The 21197-nt window shown below is 54.5% G+C and overlaps 1 protein-coding gene across 3 annotated transcripts in view; it reads right to left on the bottom strand.

Moving 5' to 3' along the window:
- The window catches only part of LETM1 (leucine zipper and EF-hand containing transmembrane protein 1), a 34101-nt gene extending 20511 nt beyond the window's left edge, over nt 1-13590 (bottom strand). The window contains exons 1-3 of one of the 3 annotated variants that reach the window (XM_031685264.2): nt 13243-13590; nt 9801-9861; nt 3958-4369 (exon numbers count right to left, since the gene is read on the bottom strand). In XM_031685264.2, coding sequence (XP_031541124.2) covers nt 3958-4369; nt 9801-9861; nt 13243-13321 — 552 coding nt within the window. In that variant the 5' untranslated portion in view covers nt 13322-13590. Of the gene's footprint in view, nt 1-3957; nt 4370-9800; nt 9862-13242 lie in introns of those variants that run through there. The other 2 variants (XM_031685263.2, XM_031685267.2) reach the window with 2 other exon arrangements.
- Between the last annotated feature and the right edge of the window lie 7607 nt (nt 13591-21197).

Here is a 21197-nt window from a genome sequence, read left to right as displayed (position 1 = left end):
GCAATGGATCTTGGATTGCTTTGGGTAGTGTGGCATTTTAATAGCGTTGATTCCTCCAGTCCAAGAGCACAAGAAATCTTTCCATTTCTTTGTGTCATTTTGGTTTTCAGAGTATAGGTAACCTCCTTGGTTAAGTTTATTTCTAGATATTTTGTTGTTTTTGATGTAATGGACATGTTTGTACTGGTTACAAAATTCTGGTTTTTGAGGTGAAAAAAAAAAGTGAAGGACCACAAATGGCAAAATATCCTCCCTTTTTATGGATGAGTTGTGTTCCATTACGTGTATATATGCTGCATCTTCATTATCTGTTCCACTATTGATGTGCACTTGGGGCACTTCCGTCTCTTGGCAATCATAAATGATGTTGCTGTTAATAGCAGGGTGTATGTATCTTTCTGAATTAATTCTTATTTTGTGGTTGGCTTTATTCCTTTGATAACTATGTAAGTTTAAAAGCTAAAGCTGTAAACATTCTTAGAAACAATGAGCAGTACATATAAGTAAATTAAAAACTATACGTGCATTAAAAAAAAGATCTATCAAGTCATGAAAGACATGGAAGAAACTTAGAAAATATATTACTAAATGAAAGAAGCCAGTCTGAAAAGGCTACAAACTGTACGATTCCAACCAAATAACATTCGGGAAAAGGCACAGCTACAGAAACCATAAAAAGATCGTGGTTTCCAGGGGTTTGGGGGGGGAGGGAGGGATGAGCAGATAGGGCACAGGGGATTTTTAGGGCAATGAAGTTATTCTGTATGATACTACAGTGGTGGCTACATGTCATCATGCATTTGTCAAAACCCACAGAATGTACAACATCAAGAGTGAACCCTCATGTAAACTGTGGACTTTGGCTGATAATAATGTGCCCATGTTGGTTCATGAATTGTACCAAATATGCCACACTGATAAGGGGTGTTGAGGGTAGGGGGGTACATATGTGTGGATGGGGAGTGCTATGTGGGAACTCTGTATTTTCTGCTCAATTCTGTAAACCTGAAACTGTTCTAAAAAAATAAAGTCTATTTTTAAAAATAAAATAAATAGATGCAGAAAAAGCATATGAAAAAATCCAAAACCTGTTCCTGATAAAAAAAAAAAAGTCTGATGAATTTATTTTAAAAAAAAGATACTACCACTAATAACTGAGTTTGGTGAGTCTGCAAAATATAAGATCAATACATAAAAATCAACGGTAGTTCTGTATACTAGCAATGAACAAGTGGAAACTGAGATTTTTAAAAATTCCATTTACCTACAACAGACAAAAGGTAGAAGCAACCCAAGTATGCACTGGCAGATGAATGGATAAACAAAACGTGGTCCATCCACATAATGAATATTATTCAGCCCTAAAGAGGAAGGGAATTCTGATACCTACTACATGGATGAACCTTGAGGACATGGTGCTCAGTGAAATAAGCCCGTCACAAAAGGTCAAATGCCCTGTGATTCCACTCATATGCGGTCCCTGGAGTCTTCAGATGAAGAGACAGAAAGCAGAAGAGTGGGTGCAGGAGCTGGGGAAAGGGACGGGGAGTTGTTATTCAATGGGGTGCAGTTTCAGCTCAGCAAGATGAAAAGAGATGAAAAGTTCCGGAGACAGATGGTGGTGCTCACTGTACCGCGGTGTGAGTGTACGTAACACCACGGAGCTGTATACTTCAGAAGAGTTAAAAAGAGCAAATTTTAGATTGTGCATTTTACCACAGCTAACAATGTGAAAACTATGAAACCACACACTGTTGTGGAGAGAAATGGAAAAGCCCCCTTTTCCTCCCCGCTGCCCCTCCCCCGGAGTGCCCCCTTGTTTATTTTCTGACACAGGTTATTCTAGTGACACTGCAGTCCTAACCCTTGATCAGCTATGTTTCCTAAGAGCCCTGGTTCCTCTTCATGGGGGCGGTCAGAAGCCAAGGCCTGGGGGCCAGGGGTGCTCGTCGCTCCTGGGGTGTCACTGCTGCGAGGCCCAGTCCCTGAACTGAAAGGGAGCAGAAGGTTCAAACTAAGTCACAAAACAGCAGCTCCATCTATGACAATCAAAGGAACCACGGGGTAACTTTCAGCAGTGCACTCAGCATAAGAGGGTGGACTAGCAGTTCACACATCCTAAGAGTCACTGACGTGGGGAGGGTGGCGGCCCTCCAACGGGCTCCACTTCACACAGCAGCTACAGCTCCGCAGCAGGAGCCGTGAGCACACCTCACGCAGAGAACAAAACTCCCCAGACCTCGACGCCCCCCAGGCTCCCAGGGGCCCACCAACATGACCACACGTCACAGTGCCAGCCACATGTTGTCCCAGCCAGAAAACCAGGAGCCCTGCGGGTCTGAACGAAGCTCAGCTAACCCAGGCAAGATCTAAAGCCACTACGGGACAATCTCTCCCTGGGACTTCAGGCACTCTGTCTCTTTAAAGCATTCCTGTGGGTTCGCTGGGTCTCTCCTGTGTCCAGGGTGAGCGTCAGGGAGAAAGAAACAGTCCCCACTGAGCCCTGCAGGTCCAAGGGGTCCCGAGTCCAAACAGAAAACCAACCCCCAACGCCGCTGTTCCACAGCAATCCAGATGTCCTGGCAGCCGCCAGGAGAAACTTAACTCCACGTTTCAAACGGATCTTCGACTTAAACAGTACTTACGTTAATCTTACTTGCTTATTTTATAATTTCTTATGAGATTCTTCTTTGCCTTTGTGCAACTATCATTTGCAAAGTCATGTTTCTATGATTACCAGGACTGCCAACATTTTGTTCAAATTCAAATTACCTACAAGGCCTAAAACCAAGGGAAAAACAGCAGGCTCCAGAACACCCCTCTTCACACTGACAACAGGATTGGCCGCACAGCCAACCCTGCACCCGCACGGGGACCCTGCCCGGGGCTTACTCATCTGCTCCTACAGCTTTTCCTTAAAGTCTCGTCATCTTCAATGAAGCAGTAAAAACACGTAACTTCACAGCAGGACGGGGGGGAGTTGGGGCAGGAGCAGAAGGGAATCACGAACTTGTGATTATCTAAACCACAGCGTGTGATCATGTGCAACGAACCCTCACAGGATGATTCTGGAAGTCTACTACAACACTTCCTTCTTCAAATTATCACTCTACTCCCTTCTCAAAGAGCAGCCAATTAAACAAAAATGACCTATTCCTCCACAAGGTTCTTGAGAACAGTATTTTATACCCAACTTCTCGGAGCCAGCTGCACTCACAAGTAACAGCTAATTCCCAAGATGTGTTAAAGTCAAGTCCCCATTTTATAAGGGGTCCTCTGGTAATGCACCCTGAGGGAAGGGACATTGCTGTGTCATTCCTTTGTTGGGGGTGGGGTGGGGGGTCCTAGGGCACTGAGAACTTGAAGCTGCCCTCTGACCCCTGGGGGCTCGCCACGAATGATCAGAAGAAGAAGGGAAGAGGACAGGCAGGCCTACAAGTAACCGTCAGTCATTTCATGACAAGACACCCAGAAGGTCTGAGCTCCTGGAGAAACAGGAAATCTTTCGTACAAGCTGTGGATGACAGAACACACTGGCACCAAATTTCGAACCAGAAGCTCCAAGCCCAGGAGGGGTGAGTGGGCAGTTTCTGGGCTGATGACAGTAGTGAGACCGCAGATCCCAAACAACAAATCAAAGCAGAAGCAGAGCCCTAAGCGCAGAGGCCTGGGAGGCAGCGAGACAGAAGAGCAGCACTCCCGCAAAAGGGACAAACAAACGGAGCAGATGCAGACCCTCCGCACGAGAGGCGCCACGGAGGCCGGGGAAGCGGCACCGGGGCCTGGGACACACCCCGGCAGCAGGTGCCCGTTCTCCCAGGGTGGAGTTCCAGGGGACTTCACTTCTGCACAGCTTTGTCTGACTTTGTTTCTTTTTTCCCCAAGCAGCAAGGAAAAGCTCTGAGAGTAACCTAAAGCGACACGCAGGCAACCCGGCCAGGAGCACACGCCCATTACCTGCCTGCGCTCGCGGCGGGTCAGGCTGTGCCCATGCAGGACACGCCAGAGCATGCGCGCAGCGATCTTGGTGTCGATCCAGAGCAGGCGGAAGCCATGGTAGTAGTGCTTGAGCTCGTCCAGGACCCTCTGCCCCAGGGGCTTGCGCACGGCCGCCTCCACCGGGGGGCTGTACACCGGGCCTCCTTCCTCCAGCTTCTTGTTCTTGTCCTTCAAGGACCTGAGGGACTTCTCCACCATGGAGTCATCACCCAGCGGGGGTGACGAGTGCCAGCAGCGCAGGGGAAGGAGCCTCGGGCCCGTGACCACCGCACACAGGTGCTTGGGCCTCAGAGTCCAGCAGCCAGGGGGGTCGCCTCTGAGGGAAAGGTGCATGGGATGGGCCGGAATGCAGCTGCCAAATGGAGGATTCCTTGAAAAGGGACAAAAGAGGACAGTGATGAGGGGTCAGCCACCTGCAATGACCTCCCAGCAGCAACACAGACCTCAGCGGTATCACATCACACATTCGACTTCCCCAGCATAAGACAGACTCCCGCCCCTCCCTGATGCTGGAGAGACACATCCTGGGGAGCATCTCCATAGCCAGAGGTGATGAAGTGGCCCCACGGCTGAAAGCAGCTGGGCTGGCCAGTCCCTACAGCCTCTAAGGAGCAGGCCAGACACAACCACAACTGGCAAAAGCCTGACCCGCAGACAACACAGACCCAACCCGAGGGCGGGTCTCCCAGGCCGGCTCCCACAAACGGGTGCGATCTGAGGGGTGGGTTGTGGAGCACGGCGGTCCTCTCCTGTAACAGGCATCTTTCTACAAAGGCCTGCGGTTCCTGAACGAGTCCTGACGATCAAGGAGGGTATTCAAATCAACACCGATCCAGACCCACCCACCAGCTGACCAAAAGCGTAGGTGCAACGATCAAAACCCAGCGAGTCGAAGTCATCCCCACCACCTCCAGTCCACTCCCACACTGGCCTCCTCGCCCAGGCACCTTGCAGGCTCCCCGCCCGGAGCCCCTGCAGCCTGGACACCCTGCCAGTGCTGGCTCCACCCTGGGCTCACTCGGGCCGCTGACCTGCAAGGGTACCCAGCGCAAGCCACTCTCAAACCCTCCCCCTGGACCACGGGCTCCAGGGGGCTCAGTAGGGAATGGCGGGCCCTGCTCCAAACCAGCAGGAAGCTCAGAGCCCTCTCCGTCCACCGCTCTCAGGCCGACAGGGCTGCATGAACCCCCAGCAGCGAGACAAGGCCAGCCTGCTCCTCTGGGCCTCAAGCAGCTGAGTCTGCGCCCAGAACAGCCGCCCGAGGAGCACCGTTTGCTGCAGCCCGAGTTTCCAGAGCCTGGACCTCCCCAGCTCTCAGGGCCCAACCACCTGGCACAGCCCCGGCTTTGGGCGAAAAAGGGGTTCTCTTCCAGCAGTGGCACAGGGATGGAAGGCCACGTACAATCCCACACTGGAACAACCCATCTCCACCTCTCCTTCCATGTCACAATCTTCTAATCACCTCACCTGTCGCTTGAGAGGTCTCCCCCGCTCATGCCTACGTCTTCCCCGGGGCGGCCGGAGGCTCCGCCTTCCTTCACAGGCATTGTTTCTAACAACACGCCCCAGCTTCTCCCCACCTGTCCAGCCACCTCCCTGCACATGGCCTGCTGCCAACAGCGAGGGCCTGACTGGAGCAGAGTGTCCCAGTGCAAACTTCACTGCTGACTGCTGTGTGACCTTGGACAAGCAACCTCTCTGTGCAGGGGGAGCCTCCTTTGTGGACGTGCGGGCTAATGTACGTGAAGCTCCCAGAACAACGCCTGGTGCACAGCAATGCCCACTACAGCACTGCCCTGTTAGAGCAGGAGACAAGAGCTGGTCTGGCTGGCGGAAAGCCAGGGCTCTCTCATTTAGCCACTCCTTCCAGACAGGGGCACTGAAGGACAAGCAAGGACGGCCCACCCTGGCTCTCGGCCTGTATGGGTGGCGACAGCAGGCAGAGGGCACCACCGCCCCGCTGACCTCTCTTCTGTCCAGCCCTTGCTTCTGCCTTCGAAGCAAGGCAGACAACACCCAAGTCAGGAAAGGAGGGTCCCTCAAACCCACCCCGTCCTGAGTCCCCACGGCCAGAGTATAGCAGAGCCACAGGCTCAGACCGCCACGTGCCACTTGCAGCTGCGAGACTCTGGCCACAAGCCGTGCCTTCCATGCCTCAGCCTGTGCTCAGAGCAGTGACGAAAGAGCCCTCCAGAGGGGGCCTCACCTCCTGCCATCCTCAAGCTCAATCACCCCATTTCCCACCCCAGTCACCAAGGAAACACGCAGCCTCCACAAGCAGCTGGGATGTCAGCAGCTACCAGGGCAGTGGTGGGCAGAGACCCAGAAAGCGGACTGAGCCGAGCTGCGCAGGGCGCATCCCACAAGGGCCTCCGAGGCCCGGGGACCTGGCTGTCCTCAGGCAAGTCAGAGATGACTGTTATCAGTGATCTAGCCACAGAGATTTAGCTGTTTTCAAAAAGCACAAAACTGCATATTTATTATTAAAAACCACCTTCAAAGTGGGTGGGGGTGTAACACGCAGGGCGAAAGCACAGCTCCGCAGGAAACACGTGGTCACGGGGACGGCATGGCTGGTTCACATTAAGCAGCTTGGGGCTTCTGTCAAAGTCGCCATGCCACTGACCCCAATGCCCACCCTAACCCGACATCTCACTGTCACCTTCACGAAGAGAAAACCTAGGCAATGCCTGGCAAAGGAGCAGTGTTTCCGGGTTCAGAGCGTTCCCCGTGCCCCATGTCAGCTGCACAACCACGGACTGTGGGTGCAGGAACCCGACCAGCTCTCCGCACTCTGTGAACAACACCCTCTAACTCGTGATGAGGCCCCCTTCCCAGGGGACAGCATGCCAAGACAGTGGCCTGAGTGGACGCCACCCCTCAGCATACCACCCTCAGTCCCTTGGGGACAGGACACCAGCAGCGGAAACAGGAAGGGAAGGCAGGACAGACGATGGAGCACGGGCACCATGACCCACGGGTGTCTGGAATCGCAGGATGCCTCCTGCCCAGAGACAAGGGGAAACCAGATCATCCACAGGACAAAGTGCCCCTCAGCAGGCGAGGCTGAAGACCGCTGCCCGCACACCTCAACGCCTCCTGCAGCCTCCAGGCCACCCGACAGCCGTGTGAGGGCAGCAAACCTCAGGAGCAGTGCCACTGAGGGAGACACATAACAGAACCAGCCTGGCAGCTCAGGGTCTCCCACTGAACAGGGCTCCACGCTTGCGGGGTTTCAGAGCTGCCGTTTCCCGGTTTGGCTGCTCATGCACAGTTGTGTGCTTCCTCTCTGCCTTTACTTCTATGACAAAGGAGGTCAAGGGTGGCCAGACAGCGTCCATGATGTTGTCCGGGTCAGAAGCTCTCTGCCTGCTCACCCTTCAGGGGTCTGGGCCATTTCAACTAAGACTGAGATTGCAAAATAACTGTTGTTAAAAAAAACTGATACAGATGATTACCACTTACAACTACTTACCTGTGTGACTCAACATTTCTTATACTGCACAATCAAAATAAAAAATAAAACTTCTCGGGTGCTGAGACTGATTCGGACTTCAGCTCTCCCCGTGATCTCTAGCGTGAAGTGCACGACGCCAGCGTGGCAGCTCTGCAGGTCTCACGGCCTTAACTTTCTAAATGACGTGTTTAACCCCCTAAAAATCATGATCTCATAAAATGCTGGAGTCTCTGATAACGCAGGGGGGACCACAGCTGCTCTGATGGCAAGTCCGGCCACTGAGACAGAAGCTGAGACCGCAACAGCAGCAAACGCACTGGGAAGGCAGAGCCACTAACTAAAGCCGTGTTACAACACGGGCGAGAAAACCACCACCAAGCCATGCCACGTGGCCAGGCACAAGGAAACACACGCAGACCAGGACCCTCAATCACTATGTAGAAAAGACAATGAAGAACACACCACCAAATAGAACACACCCAGGAACTGTCTCAAAGGCTGCGCACGCAGTCTGCATAAGGAAACGATGTGCCTTGTTATAAGAAAACAACCTGCACGTGGAAAGACTGCACGAGATTTAAAAGCTAATATTCCCAAATGACATTATTCCAGTTACAATCCCCAAAGACCGTTTTCGAGTTGAAACAGTCCAGAAGTTCTTCTAGAAGGGCTGTCCAGAAAGGAGGCACATGAGGCCTGGTCCCTGTAAACGACAGGGGAAGAGGCCCAGCATGACAGACACCCCACGGCGGCCCTGGGTGGTCCATGCAGGTAAGTCCAGTCCACACAACAGTCCTAGAACCTGCCTCAGCAGTCAGTACTCCAAACCCAGACACTTCACACCAAAACCCAGACTTCCAGCCCCTCCTGAAACACCCTGAGAGCTGACCCTGTGGGACCACATCCTTCACAACAACCATGACTGCACCCCCAGGTCACTGGCCACCTGCTTCCAGATACCCACCGGGCCTCAGACCCCTGAAATGCCAGCACAGATTACAGAGTTCACTCAGAACTCTGAAATCTAGACAAGCACACCTCAGCAGGAGTGCTGTTCCACGCTCACACGCGAATGCCTCCACATCAGAGAAAGAGAGGCTTCATGGCAGCAGTCTGGTGACGATCAGAAGCCTGCTTAAAGGCAGAGCCCAGAGGGGTCTGGGAGCAAGCACCTGGCAGCGGGAGGGGGCCTGCAGGGGCTGCTCCTGGGAGGAACTTAAGAAAAGACTCTGTCCCTGCCAAACGCTGCACACATGCCAGTTCCCCTCCATGAAGACACCTGCTCACGGGCGAAAAGCCTGTGCCTAGCTACTCATTTTAGCGCTTTATAAGAGCCAAAAAACTGAAAATACACTCACACACGATTTTGCTTTAAGAACTACCACATTTTCACGTATGGCTCATACAGCATTTGTTTTAGAGAATTACATCTGACCCAGGAAGCATCCTCCAGAAAAGTTTTATGGCCAAGACGAGGTGGCAAATCAACGATTTTGAATGAGTAAGAAAGCCCGAAAGAGTCCAGAGCTCCACGGACTAGGGGTTGTGATGGCCAGACATACAGCACTGGGGAAGGAGGTCCCACCCTCTCACCCAAGAAGAGTGAAGGACGTTGGGAGAGAGGAGCTCCATTCTAGGCACCTGGGACAGGTGAACATGGACCTGCTGCCAAGAGAGAGGTCCGGGTGCCCCACCACACAGGGGAGGGGGACGCAGGGAGAGCGAAGCTCAAGTCCTTGTGTGACAGTGGAAAGGGAATGTGGATGGCGCTCCCTCCAGGAAGGCCTCCAGCCTCTCAGCAGTACCACAGACCTCCCACCCACTCTAGATACATCCCCAAAACCAGGCAGGGCCAGCCCCGTGGCCAGCAAGCGATTCGAGTGGTACTCTGTGCAGGACGAGTGCAGTGTGAGGAAGGGTGTCTGCACGCTTGCTGATGGAGCCCAACACCCACAATGCCACCGGGCACGTCCAACATCTTCTTGCACAATACATGAAAAGCCACTGAAAATGGCAGCTGTGCAAGCGTGGAAAAGACAGCATTGTATGTAGACTGCAGTTACCACTGTGTGTCTTAAAAACAGATACATAAGAGGAAAAGACCAGAAAACCACACACCAAATCGCTAATAATATTTGTGTCAGGTACTAGGATTATGGATGTTTGCTTATTTTCCAAATATTCACTAATGTACATGGTTATGTATTTCTTCAAGAAGAAAAGATCAAGGTTTAAGAGAACAAAAACAAAGAACAGGAAAGTGGGACATACCCTCTCCCCCATCACCGGAGCATTTTCAAGCCCCCACCTTCAAACAGGCAGAACACAACGCTCATGTACTTACACGCAGCTTCCCCACTTCATGGAGCTGGCACAGCTGAGACAAGCACGGTCGCGCAGACTGCCTGCCACAAAACAAGGGAAAACGGAGAGTCAGTCTCACACGGGCACTTCACACTGGCACCGTCCTTCACAGTTGTACAGAGTGAGTTTCCAGAAGCTGTTCTGAGCGCTGCTAAGTGAAGGCCCTGCCCCTGCTGGAACGCAGTGTCTTGGAGGCATCTGGCTCTCCAGGGAGCCAGGGCCTTCAGTCTCCGCAGGTGGGGCCCCCGCCCCTCACTCCAGCTGCCTCTAGTGGGCAGAGGCCAGGTGCACGCGATCCCCAGTACAGACAGCCCCACAGAGCAAGCGGGGGCCCGGTCCAAATGAGCCAACACCCTCCCTGCCCACAGAGTCCCACATGAGGACTGTGAGAACGACCAGTAGAGCCAACACCAAGAGCAAGCTGCTTCCTGAATAAACAATATTGATGGGTGCACAGCACATCTGTTGGATTTTGATGTACTTTTGACACTTTAACTTTAGTTCCCAACCCCTCACTCCAGCTGAGGTGGGTCCGCCTTCCTTCTCTCCCAACAGAAGCCTCCCCCAGTTGGAGAACTTAACTCAGAAATGGCCCCCCCCAGCAACCAGACCAGCTGCCACAACTCCCAGAGCCCGAGCCCGCCCACCCACAATGCACCCTACCAGCCCCTTCCCACACTCCCCCCACTCTGAAGGCCCCCAGACTCTGCACCCCCTGCACACAGCGGGGTGGGCCACAGCCACTCCCTCCTTCCGGAGGCCCTCCTGTGGTCTCTTTTCCAGCCATGGCTCTCTCCAACTCTGACCCCTGCTGGGTCTTACCATTCAGTTTGGGCTCTAACCACCTAGCTAGTGCGGACCCACAGACGAAGGGCTTGGTCCCACAAGTCTGCCCGCCCTCACTTCAAGCGCCAGTTCCAGGTGGGGTCCCAGGCTACCCACACTTCTGCCAACCGCAAAATAGGTTTCCACGGCCTCTTCAGCTTTGATAACTTGCTGGAGTGGCTCACGGAGCTCGGGAGAGGGCTCTGTCTACTGCTGCGGGTTTCATATAGGACACAGAACAGCCGGGGGAGAGGCGCACAGGGCAACGGCCAGAAGAGCCCTCTCACAGGGCCTTACGCCCCACGGGACTGGCGTGGGCCGCCAGCCCAAGAGCTCCTTTCACCCTCGCCTGGGCAGGGTTGACGATCACATCCTTGGCCACTGGCAACAGAACTCAGTCTCCAGAGCCCCTCCCCTCCCATTACAGGTCCCTCCTTAGCATAAACTCTGGCGTGTGAGAAGGACTCACTATGAAAAACAAGAGATATTCTCATCACTCTAGAAACTCCCAGGGCGCTAGCTCTGCCAGGAACTCAGGATGGGAAGGCAGAGGCTTCTCACTCTTCCCATCCCACACCTTCCTTCACCTGGCTTCCAGGAAACTGCACTCTGGGTTCTCCCGACTCGGCCTCACTGGCAGGAGCCTCTCCAGGCACTTGGAACCTGACTTCCTGTGTACACAAAAACTCCGGGCTTCTCCAGGCCTACTCCTGCCCAGCGCTCCCTGGTTTCAACATGGCTGGAGGTCAGCCCCTAGCCTCTCATAACCAGTCCCTGATAAATCTGGTCTCCCACCTCTACAGGTCCTAGCCCACTCCCAAATACATGCCACACAGAGCAATTGCCTCCCAGAGAGCACAGTGTGCAAAGGGGGTGAGTAACCCTAGACCAGAAGAGACCGACGGACACCTCCTCAGGCCGACGACCACAGTCAGCAAGGACCAGGTAAGCCCCACTGCTGGCTGTGCTGGGGACACTACTACAGCCCTGCGACCTTACTGCCCCAAACCCTTAGCCCCAGACTAGCCATGAGCAAAAGACCAGACAAATCGCAAAAGACGGCCGCCCTACAATATATCTGACCAGCCACCCCAAAACCGTCAGGGAAAGTCTAAGAAACTGTCCCAACCAAGAGAACGCTGAAAAGAAGTGGTGACTAATGTAACGTGGTGTCCTGGACAGGGTCGTGGGACCAAAAAAAAGGACATCAGAACAAAGTATGTGCAGAATAAGGGAAGCCTGAATGCATTGTGGACCTCAATTATTAACGCATTAGTGTTGGTTTACTAATCGTAACAAAGACCCATACTGACGGAGAACATTAACAGTGGAGGAATGTCTCCAGCAGAGGGCTGCCACCCCCAGGTGAGAACATCACATCTGCGGGTTCAGGGACTGGCTCACCACTATCCAGCCCTGGGTCCTGCAGGCTCTGGATGCCCTGTAGGTCCATGGCAACTGGCTGGCTGAACAGTGTCTGTGTAAAGAGCAACAGTGAAACATATGTGTTGCTGGAATGTTACAAGCACAGAACAAATTCCACTAACTTGTAAACATGCTACAGAAAGGTCTGCGGCCAAAGTATGTTTATCACTATCCTTAAGAGGCAAGGGAGACAAAGAGCTCCGACAGTAGAGGGAAGACAAGCACTAAAAGCTGGAATGGGTACTACACTGTTCATACAGTGAGTTCCTGCTGCTCCACGCCCTTCTCTGGGCTCCAAAGGTCTTAGCAGCTCATCAGCCATTACTGTTACAAATGACAAAAACCATGTTTTTTGGGGTGCCTTTATAAACTGTAAAGCCCCTTGAAATATATAATTTTACTTGAGAATCTCACTCTTACAGGGCAATTTTTATTTCTACCCCGACTTTACGAATAAGTAACTCAGAAAGGTCAATGTACAAAGAGATGGTGAGGGTCAGTGCAGGCCCCCTACACGTGGGCCCCTAAGTGCCCGGAGTGAGGTGTGTTCCCCCGTCACAGCCAGGGTCTCCAAGGCTCCTGAGGCCATGCACAGCAAGGCCCGGAGACCGTCCACAGATGCCCAATAACACCAGAAAGATGTCGCTCCCAGGGACGTCCCTACAAGCCCGCAGGTTCTGGTCGCCGGGGTCTGCCGGCCCCGCCATGCCTCCCCATCTCAGGAGCCCTGAACGTGGCCCGAGGCACCACTGTCCTGGTGAGTAGGCGCCCGGTTCCACGGGACTTGACCGTCTTAGGGCTGGCTGTCAGTGCGCCCCCTTCTAAACTTTCCTAATCCCGCTCACGACGCAGCGGCCAGCGGCTGGGCGACTAAGGTCACAGCGCGAGTGAGTCACAGGCTGCCCCGCGCGTCGGCACCACGGCCCGGGCGCTCACCACACCCAGACACGCCGGCCAGGGCGGCGCCGAGGGGCACGGCGGGGCAAGGTCCCTGCCGGCGTGACCCTAGCTCCGGGCCGCGACCCACGCACCCGGGAGCCGCCCGACCTGGGGGCGCCAGCGGGCGGGGCGCAGACGGCCCCGAGGCCCTCTCTGGACCGCCCGTCTGGGCCCCAGCCCCGGTCCTCCCGCCGCCCCGGCACCGCGCCGTCGACCGAGCGCCGGCCGCTTACCCCTCGGGGCGGCGGCGCGGGGCGGCGGGAGGCGGGCGGGCCCCCGGCCGCGGCAGCTCCTCAGTAAGATGGACGCCATGTGCCCGGCCGCGGAGGCTGCCCGGCCTCCTGCTGCTGCCTCCTCCTTCTCCCCCGCGGCGGCCGCGGCTCCTCGCCGGCCGGCGGCGGCTCGGCCCGCCCGCGGACGGTTGAGGGCGGCGGTCGGCTGCGGGCGGCGGGCGGCGGGCGCTCAGCTCAAGGACCCGGCACCGGCGGCAGCCATATCCCAGCGCCGACGTCCGGCGGCGCGGGGCGGGGCGGCCGGGCCGCCGCTCCCATTGGGCCCCTCGGGCTCCCGGCGCCGGCCAGGTGAGGGGCGGGCCCGCGCCGCCGCGGACTGCCCGTCCCGGCCTGCCCCGCGGCCGGCCGCCCGTCCCGGCGTGCTCCGCGCGGCCGCCCTGCAGGGCGCCGCTTCCGGGGTCGCGCCGCGCCGCGCCGCGCGGGCGGGCCTCGCGGGCTGGGAGCCGGCGGGGCATGCGTGCTGGGCCCTCCCGCGCCCGCGCCGCGGCTGTGGGATCTAGGCCGCCGCGCCGACGCGCAGCAGAGGCCTGCGGGGGCCTGAGGGACGCCAGCGGCCGGGTTCGTCTGGCCCGGGGCCCCCGGTCCAGGGCGGCGCCCGCTGGGGCTGGGCCGAGCGCGCAGGTCCGCCCCGCTGACCCCTCCAGCGCTTGCCCTCGGGAGGGAGAGACCGGGCAGTCGTGGCCTTCGAGCTCCTCCTTCCCTTCCCTAAGACGCGGTCGTGTTGGCGGTGGTCGTGGGGAGATCGTTGAGGTGGTGCCCGGAAAGCAGGCCGGGGTAGTTGGGATCCGCGGCTCTGGGGCCCAGGGAACACGGCCTTCCCAGCAGCTCGCTCCCACCGGCCTGTGCCTCAGCCCGTCCCCGGACTCCCCACCCTGCTTCCCACTCCCCAGCCTGTGCTCCTCTCAGGTCCTCTGCCTGGACGGTCTTTGCAGTCCTTCCCGCCCATCTGCCTGTCTGTCTTGTTCACTGCTGTAACCCCAGCAGTTTCCTGCAGTGCACGCTCAGTGCGTGCCTGTCCTCTGACGTGCAGGAGCGTGGAAGTCCAGATTACAGCAGGCTCCCCAGTCTTCAGGGCTGGCTGAATAGCACTTCTCCCTAGGAGGCTCCCCCAGCACTCAGCCCTCTCCATCTGGAAGAAGTAGCCTGCCTGTGGTGGTTTTCCTGAACCTGCCTGAGCCAGAACCAGCAGGTGCTGGACTGGGATGGGGCTGGAGTCCCCATCACAGGTGGAGAGGGTGGCATTCGTTAGTGCAGGGCACTTTGTAGATGATGTGAAGCGCTTATATTGGCACTGGGCAGTCAGTGCCATAGACATCAAGTGCAGGGTTCATTGAAGCTCTCTTATGCCTGAAACCGAGATTCCACTGCCCACAAACTAAAGCCATGCTCCTTCCCTGCCCATCCCCCAGGAGGCAATGGGGGAGGGACAAGGAAGGATAGTCCTTGTCCCCTGGCCCTGGGCCAGGCCTGAGGCAGGGTCCACAGGTGCTCAGGGTTGGACAGGACTGGCCTTTTAATACCCAAAGTATAGGAGTACACTTGTCTAAGTACTAGTAGCTGACATTGGCCCTGAGCGCCTCAGGGCCCTGTCCCAAAGCTGTTGAGGGGCAGAGAGGGAGACCCTACAGATGGGAAAGGATCAAAGTTGGTCCCTGATGATGCTTCAGGGTCCCAGCTGGCCAGAGACAGGACCGAGCAGGAGGCAGTGACCAACCAATGGGCATGAATGTCTGTTTGTAACAGGACTTTGAAGGACACTGCAGGGGTCGGGTAGCAACACTGCTCACCTGCACTTGGGATGCCTCACCCCTGGGCCAGCCAGGTCGGGTGGAAGGGAGAAGCCACATTTGGGTCTTCGTAGAGGAACAGGGATGCTGCGTCAGGAGCTTCTGGGCACCACCTCTGATGCTCTCTGCAGCCTGGGCAGGGTCAAGTCTTAGAGAAACTCATTTTTCAACCATCAGTAACTTTATTGGGTTTTCTGATTATCTGAAGAACATGTGCTAATTGTAGCCATTTCAAGTTTATAAAAATAAGTAAAGAAACAAGTGGACATCTGGTACAAGGCAACTTACAGGGCAAGTTTTATTTCTACCCCAATTTTGCAAATAAGTAACAAACTCAGAAAGGCTAATACCAGATGAGTGGCTGCCTTCCTCCCGCACATCTGTCTCTTCATGAAGCAGTCTGAGAACACACAATTGTGGTGCAGCAGGTTGTTTTAAAGTCGTGGACTCCTTCTGCCTCTTTCTTTTTTCTCTCCTTTGGCAAGGCTCCCTTTTCCTCTTCCCTGTTCTTCCACATACTGTACATAACCTTCCACAATCACTGTGCATTTACACAGATGACAGAGTCTAGAGTAACAGGGTGGGATGTCCAGGCAGCGGAAACGCCCCAGTTAGGGAGGTTAGAGACTCAGGTTAGGAATCGGGTTAAGGAGTCAGGTTAGAGATCATGCTAAAGAATCAGTCAATCAGAAATTAGGATCTGATTAGGGGGTCAGATTAGAGATTGGCTTAGGGAATAAGCTAAGGCGTCAGGTTAAAGGTTGGGTTAGGGGTAAGGGTACCAGAGGAACACTGGGCAGAACTGTGTGCTATACTCCGGCCATGCTCAGGTGCGGGACAGGCAGGAATGGATAGGACCAGGTTAGAGTTTTACCCAGAAGTGTGAAGAGGAAGAGAGGGACCATGGAGTCAGGGTGTGCACAAGGGAGCAGCTTTACATAAGTCTTGACTGGGAAGTTTGAACTGGGGAGGAGGTGGAGGGGGGCTTGGGACAGTGAAAGGTGGCAAGATCACTGACCTGTGGGGCCTGCTAGGACTAAAGGGAGTTTGGAGTTGGGTACCAGAGCAAGTAAGCTGGCAACAGAGGGATGCTTACAACGGGGGTGGTGGGTATGGCTTGTGCTCTGGGCCACGGCAAGGGCAAGGGTGTGAGCCCAGGAGAGGGGCCTGAGGCAGGGCTGGAGAGTAAGGTCCTTGGGGAGAGGTACCAGGTGCCTTTGAGCACCATGGGGAAAGGTATGTCTTCCTCCAGCAGCCTTATGTATGCACAGGCATGGAACAACCTGCACAACCAAGATGGTGGCTGTGGGCTGTGATGTGGGAGGGACATGCGTTTGATTCTTGAGACCCCAAGGATGGGGTCTATGGGACTGAGGTTGTGCCTCCTGGCTTCCTGTTGCAACCCCCATCTCTCATTGCTTCTTCATAATGGAATCCTGGGTTTACTGGAAAACCTTTTTGTAAACCTTTCAAATTAAAAATTTTAATTTTAAAATTAAAATTAACTTTCACTTTTACGTCAGCGTATGTGAGGTGAAGTGGCCAAGTCCCAAGTATACAATGTGAAACATTTTTCCATTATGCACACACCTATGCAGCCCCCACTCCAACCAAAGCAAAAGGCTGCCAGAGGAGGAAGAGGGAGGTAGAAGAGAGAGGCAGAGGGAGATGTGACTACAGAGGAGGTGGTCAGAGTGATTTCGTGTGAGAGGGGCTCAGGCAGCTGTGGCTGTCTTCGAAGATGGAGGAAGGGGCCTTGTGCCAAGGGATGCAAGCAGCCTCTAGAGGCTGGAAAAGACAAGGAAATTAATTCTCTCCCAGAGCCTCCAGATGGGAATGCATCCCTGGCAACACCTTGATTTTAGACCAGCGAGACGTGTGTCATATTTCCGACCTACAAAACTTTAAGATGATAAATTTGGGAGGTTTTAAGCCACTGAGTTTACAAGAATTTGTTGCAGAGGCAAATAACATATCCCATGAACTGCAGCAGTGCTTTTGTTGGAAGTCAGGTGGCCAGGTGTGCGTGGGACTCTCTTCTGTTGCTTGGTCTTTTTGTTTATACTTGAGCCAATAGCGAGCGGTTTTAATGACTGCAGCTTGTAACTGGGCTTGGAACGCGGCACCGTCAGGCCTGCAGCTTGCTCTCCTTCAGGCTCATTCTGGGTGCTCTTAGTGTCTTTCGACGAACAGAAGGTTTACATTTTAGTGCAAACAGATCTTCCCTCTGACAGCTAACAGGTTTCCCCTGGCCTTTTTAGCAAGGTCTTTCCTAATATAAGGTCAGGAAGGTATTCATTTATATCTTATACCAAAGGAGTTACATATTTTCTTTCACTGTTTAAGACTGATCCATCTAGAGTTTCCAGGAATTTTTGCATGTAGTGTGAGGTACAAGCCCAGATTCATTTTTTGTGTTTACTTTGTTTTTGTTTTTTACCTTATGGATAACCCAGCATCCCAGGCCTCCTTATTGAATTGTCTCTCTTTCCCCCCAATCTGCCATGTCCCTCTGTCACATGTCAAAGTTTCATCCATCCTTTCCTTTCATTGGTCAGCTGTTCCCTGTTCCATGACCCCCCTCTTGGTGGGTCCCAATCAGAGGCACAGTTGCTTTGAAGCTAAGGAGACCCCTGCATGAGACCTGGGCAAGTTAGTGTGTTCACAGGACTGTTTTCTTTTGGGGGTAAGTTTGTAAAAGAGTGATATTTGGATTGCCATTGTTTATGACCACTGTCTCTGTCCTCACTGCCTGCCCCTCTGGTTTGACGACATGGGGTGCTTACGTGTGGTTTGCATCCAAGCAGGATTCAGCCTGCTTGGGTTTGCTGAGCTTCTTAGATATGTAGGTTAATGTTTTTGTCAACTGTGGACAAATTTTGGCCATCATTTTGGCAAATATTTTTTATCAGTTGCCTTTTCTCTACGTGCCACATGACTTTTTTTTTTTGTATATTGGTTGTTCTAGATGATATGTTACAATCTCTAGATTCTGTTATCATCCTCTGAAAGTGACCACGTGTGCTTTTGAAGGCCAGATCACGAAAGACCGCTATTTCTGCCTTCCTCCTTTTTGGATTCCTGCTCTGGGGGAAGGCAGCCCCCATGTTAGGGGAACACTTGAACAGCCCCTGGAGAGGCCCAAATGGGAAAGAACTGAGGCCTCCTGCCAATGAACAGCACCACCTGAGTAAACCACCTTGGCGGTCCATCCACAGCCCCAGGCAAGCCTTTAGATGCCAGCAGCCCTGGGTGTCATCTTGTCTGCAAACTCATGGGAGACCTTGAGCCTTGAGCCAGAACTATCCAGCTCCCCCACTTCCGAATTCCTGACAAAGAAATTGCATGTGATAAGCAGTGTTGACAGCTGTTCTGAATCACTAAGCTTCGGGGCTCTATGACCTCAGCAATAGGTGGCTGAGATGATGTGTCCGGAGAGTGTTCTGCTCCAGGGTGCAGCATCAGTTCCCAGGGCGTGCACCTTAGGGTCTCAGCTGCATGTCCAGGGACATTCATGGGACTCCATGAGGCCTCCACTCTGGCCAGGCCAGAGTCCCACAGAAGTTGTTTTCTGGTCAGTCCAGGATCCTCACCCTAAGCATGTCCTCCGCCAAGGACAGTGGGACTCCCCTCTACACCTGGACTCTTCTCCAGGGCCCTCCCCACAGCTTCCAGCCGCGTCGCTGCCCCGTTGGACTCCATCTCCCTGTGCCATGGGAGGAGGCTGCCCACAGGTAGAGAGCCGGGCTGCACGGTTTCCAGGAGTGCCTCTGGAAGGCTCCTTCCCTCGGGATCGCAGTCCTGCGCTTCCCTTTCCTCACCACCTGAGAACCATCATCTCAGCTGTTTTGTGCGTGTTATGGTGCTTACAGTGGGAGGCTGGTCTTGTCCCAACTTCTCTGTTACAGCCCACAGCAGCAGTCTTGGTCAGAGTTTCCTTTTAAAAGAGATTCTACATTTGTGGGAAAACTGGCAAGCTCTGAATCAAGTCTGGGGTTTAGTCACGTTGGTTTCTTAGTTTTGACAAAGCTACTATAGAAATGTAAGGTCAGTTGACATTAGGGGAAACAGTTGGGGGCAACTCTGCTATATTTGCCTTTTTTTCCCTGTAAATTTAAATTTATTCCAGTGGAAAAAAAAATAAAAAGGATCTGTCTGGCTGGGAGCAGGAAGTGGCTCCTAGTGGCCATTCCTCCTGTCCCTGGTCAGTCCCCAACTTAGGTCAGTGAAGCTGGTCACCTATCCAGAACAGAAGTGGTCCACAGCACTCCCCAAGCTCTTAACAGCGCTTACATCTCGCTGCAGGCCCAGGGCTTAGGAAAAACTTTTATTTTCTTCTTTCTGCTGTCCTGGGTTTTAATTTCCTGAAATATTCACAATTAGAAAAAGAAGCGCTACTGTAGCACATAACAATGTTTCTTTAGCCGAAGCTTGAATGAGTGGGCAGCGCTGGCCGCGGGCCCTGCCCAGGCTGGTCCTGGATCTGGGCAGTCTCGGTGAAGAGAGGGGGTGCAGGGGCTGCAGGAGGCGTGCGGGCGGCATGGTGGAGGTCGCCCGTCTTTTCACCACTGCTGTCCATTCTCAGGCATCGCTTGCCTCCCTCCAAGAGAGCCAGAGCGGCAAAAACCAAACAGCCTTGACTCGGGGCGGAGAGCGGACCTGACCCGTGCGAGCGAGAGCCGAGCGCGGGCACAGGGCGGGGCCGCTAGGGGGCGGGGCTTTGAGGAGCGTGACCAATGAGCGGCGGGACTGTGTGGGGCTGGGCTCGGAGGCGGGGTCAGGGCGCAGGGAGACCTGCGGCCGGCTCTCCCCGCGGGTCCCTAACCCCGGGAGCCCCGCCGCCCGGCCAGGCCAGGCCAGGGCTCCTCATCGTGTGAGCCTGCCTGTCCCAGTCGCTCCGCCGCGCCTGGCTCGCACCGTCCCCACCCTGCGCTTTCGGGAGGGCGGGCGGCCCCGCAGGTGCGAGCTGGCGCCCTCAGCGGAGGCGGGCTCTGACTTGACACAGCCATTCCTGCCTCGCAGCCGCTCCCAAAGCAAGTAATGAGCTATTCCTGTCACCATTTCACAGACAGAGGCCTCACAACCTGCCCAAGGTCATGCAACTAGGAAGAGAGGTGTTGTGGGTTGAATTGTGACACCCCCCGCCAAAAAAGAGATGTGTTCAAGTACCAACTCCGGTGCATGGGAATGCGACCTTAACTGGAAACAGGGTCTTTGCAGATGTCATTAACTTAAGACGGGGTCATTAGGTGGGCCCTAATCCAATGACTAGTGACCTTATAGGAAGAGAAAACAGACAGGTGGAGACGCAGGGAGAGGGCCCTGTGAAGACCGAGCCTGGGACTGAAGAGACGCTGATAGAAACCAAAGACCACCATGGACTGCCAGCCACCACCAGAAGCTAGGGAGAGCCTTTGGAGGGAACGAGCCCCTACATGCATTTTGGTTTCAGGCTTCTGGCCTCCGGAACTGTGAGAGAAAGACTTTGCGTTGTCCTGTGGTACTCCATCAGCAGCCTGAAGCTGCTAGAACAAGGGGAAACCAAGCCTGGAAGCCTGGCACTCAGTCCATCATGAGGCCGCAAGGGCACCTGGAGATAAACGTGGGCTGCGTGTGCCCCCAGGGGGACTCAGCCAGCCTGAGAGGGGGTAGAGGAAGGCTTCTGGAGAAAGTCACATCCCAGCTAAGACCTGGCATGGGGAGAGGAAGGGAAGAAGTCCAGTCTGGTACCCTGCCCAGGGGTAGGTTCATGTGTCTGTCCATGGGGTGTAGTCCAGTGAGGAGTGAGCTTTATTGACTGGGAGCGCTGGGGAGAGGGCTGGTGGAAGAGGCAGAGTGTGATGGCCTCCTCATTCCTGCAAGTCTGATGCAAGGCTCACCAAGAAGTGGGCTTTGTGTGGGGGCACTGGGGAGCCATAGCAGGATTTCTAGCAGGTGGGTGACATGATCAGTTTTGTGGTTTAGGAAACTTCCCTTGGCTGGGTGCAGAGAATGAACTAAAGGGGGAGAAAGGGGTGGGGAACCAGTGAGGAGAAAACTGCTGCCCAATTCCAGATAGGAAGCCGAACTAAGACCCTGGTAGGAGCGGGGCAGGGTGGCAGGAGAGCA

This window comes from Vicugna pacos, chromosome 2 (genome assembly GCF_048564905.1).
Source record: "Vicugna pacos chromosome 2, VicPac4, whole genome shotgun sequence".
Taxonomy (NCBI): domain Eukaryota; kingdom Metazoa; phylum Chordata; class Mammalia; order Artiodactyla; family Camelidae; genus Vicugna; species Vicugna pacos.
This window is presented reverse-complemented; position numbering and strand designations above follow the sequence as displayed.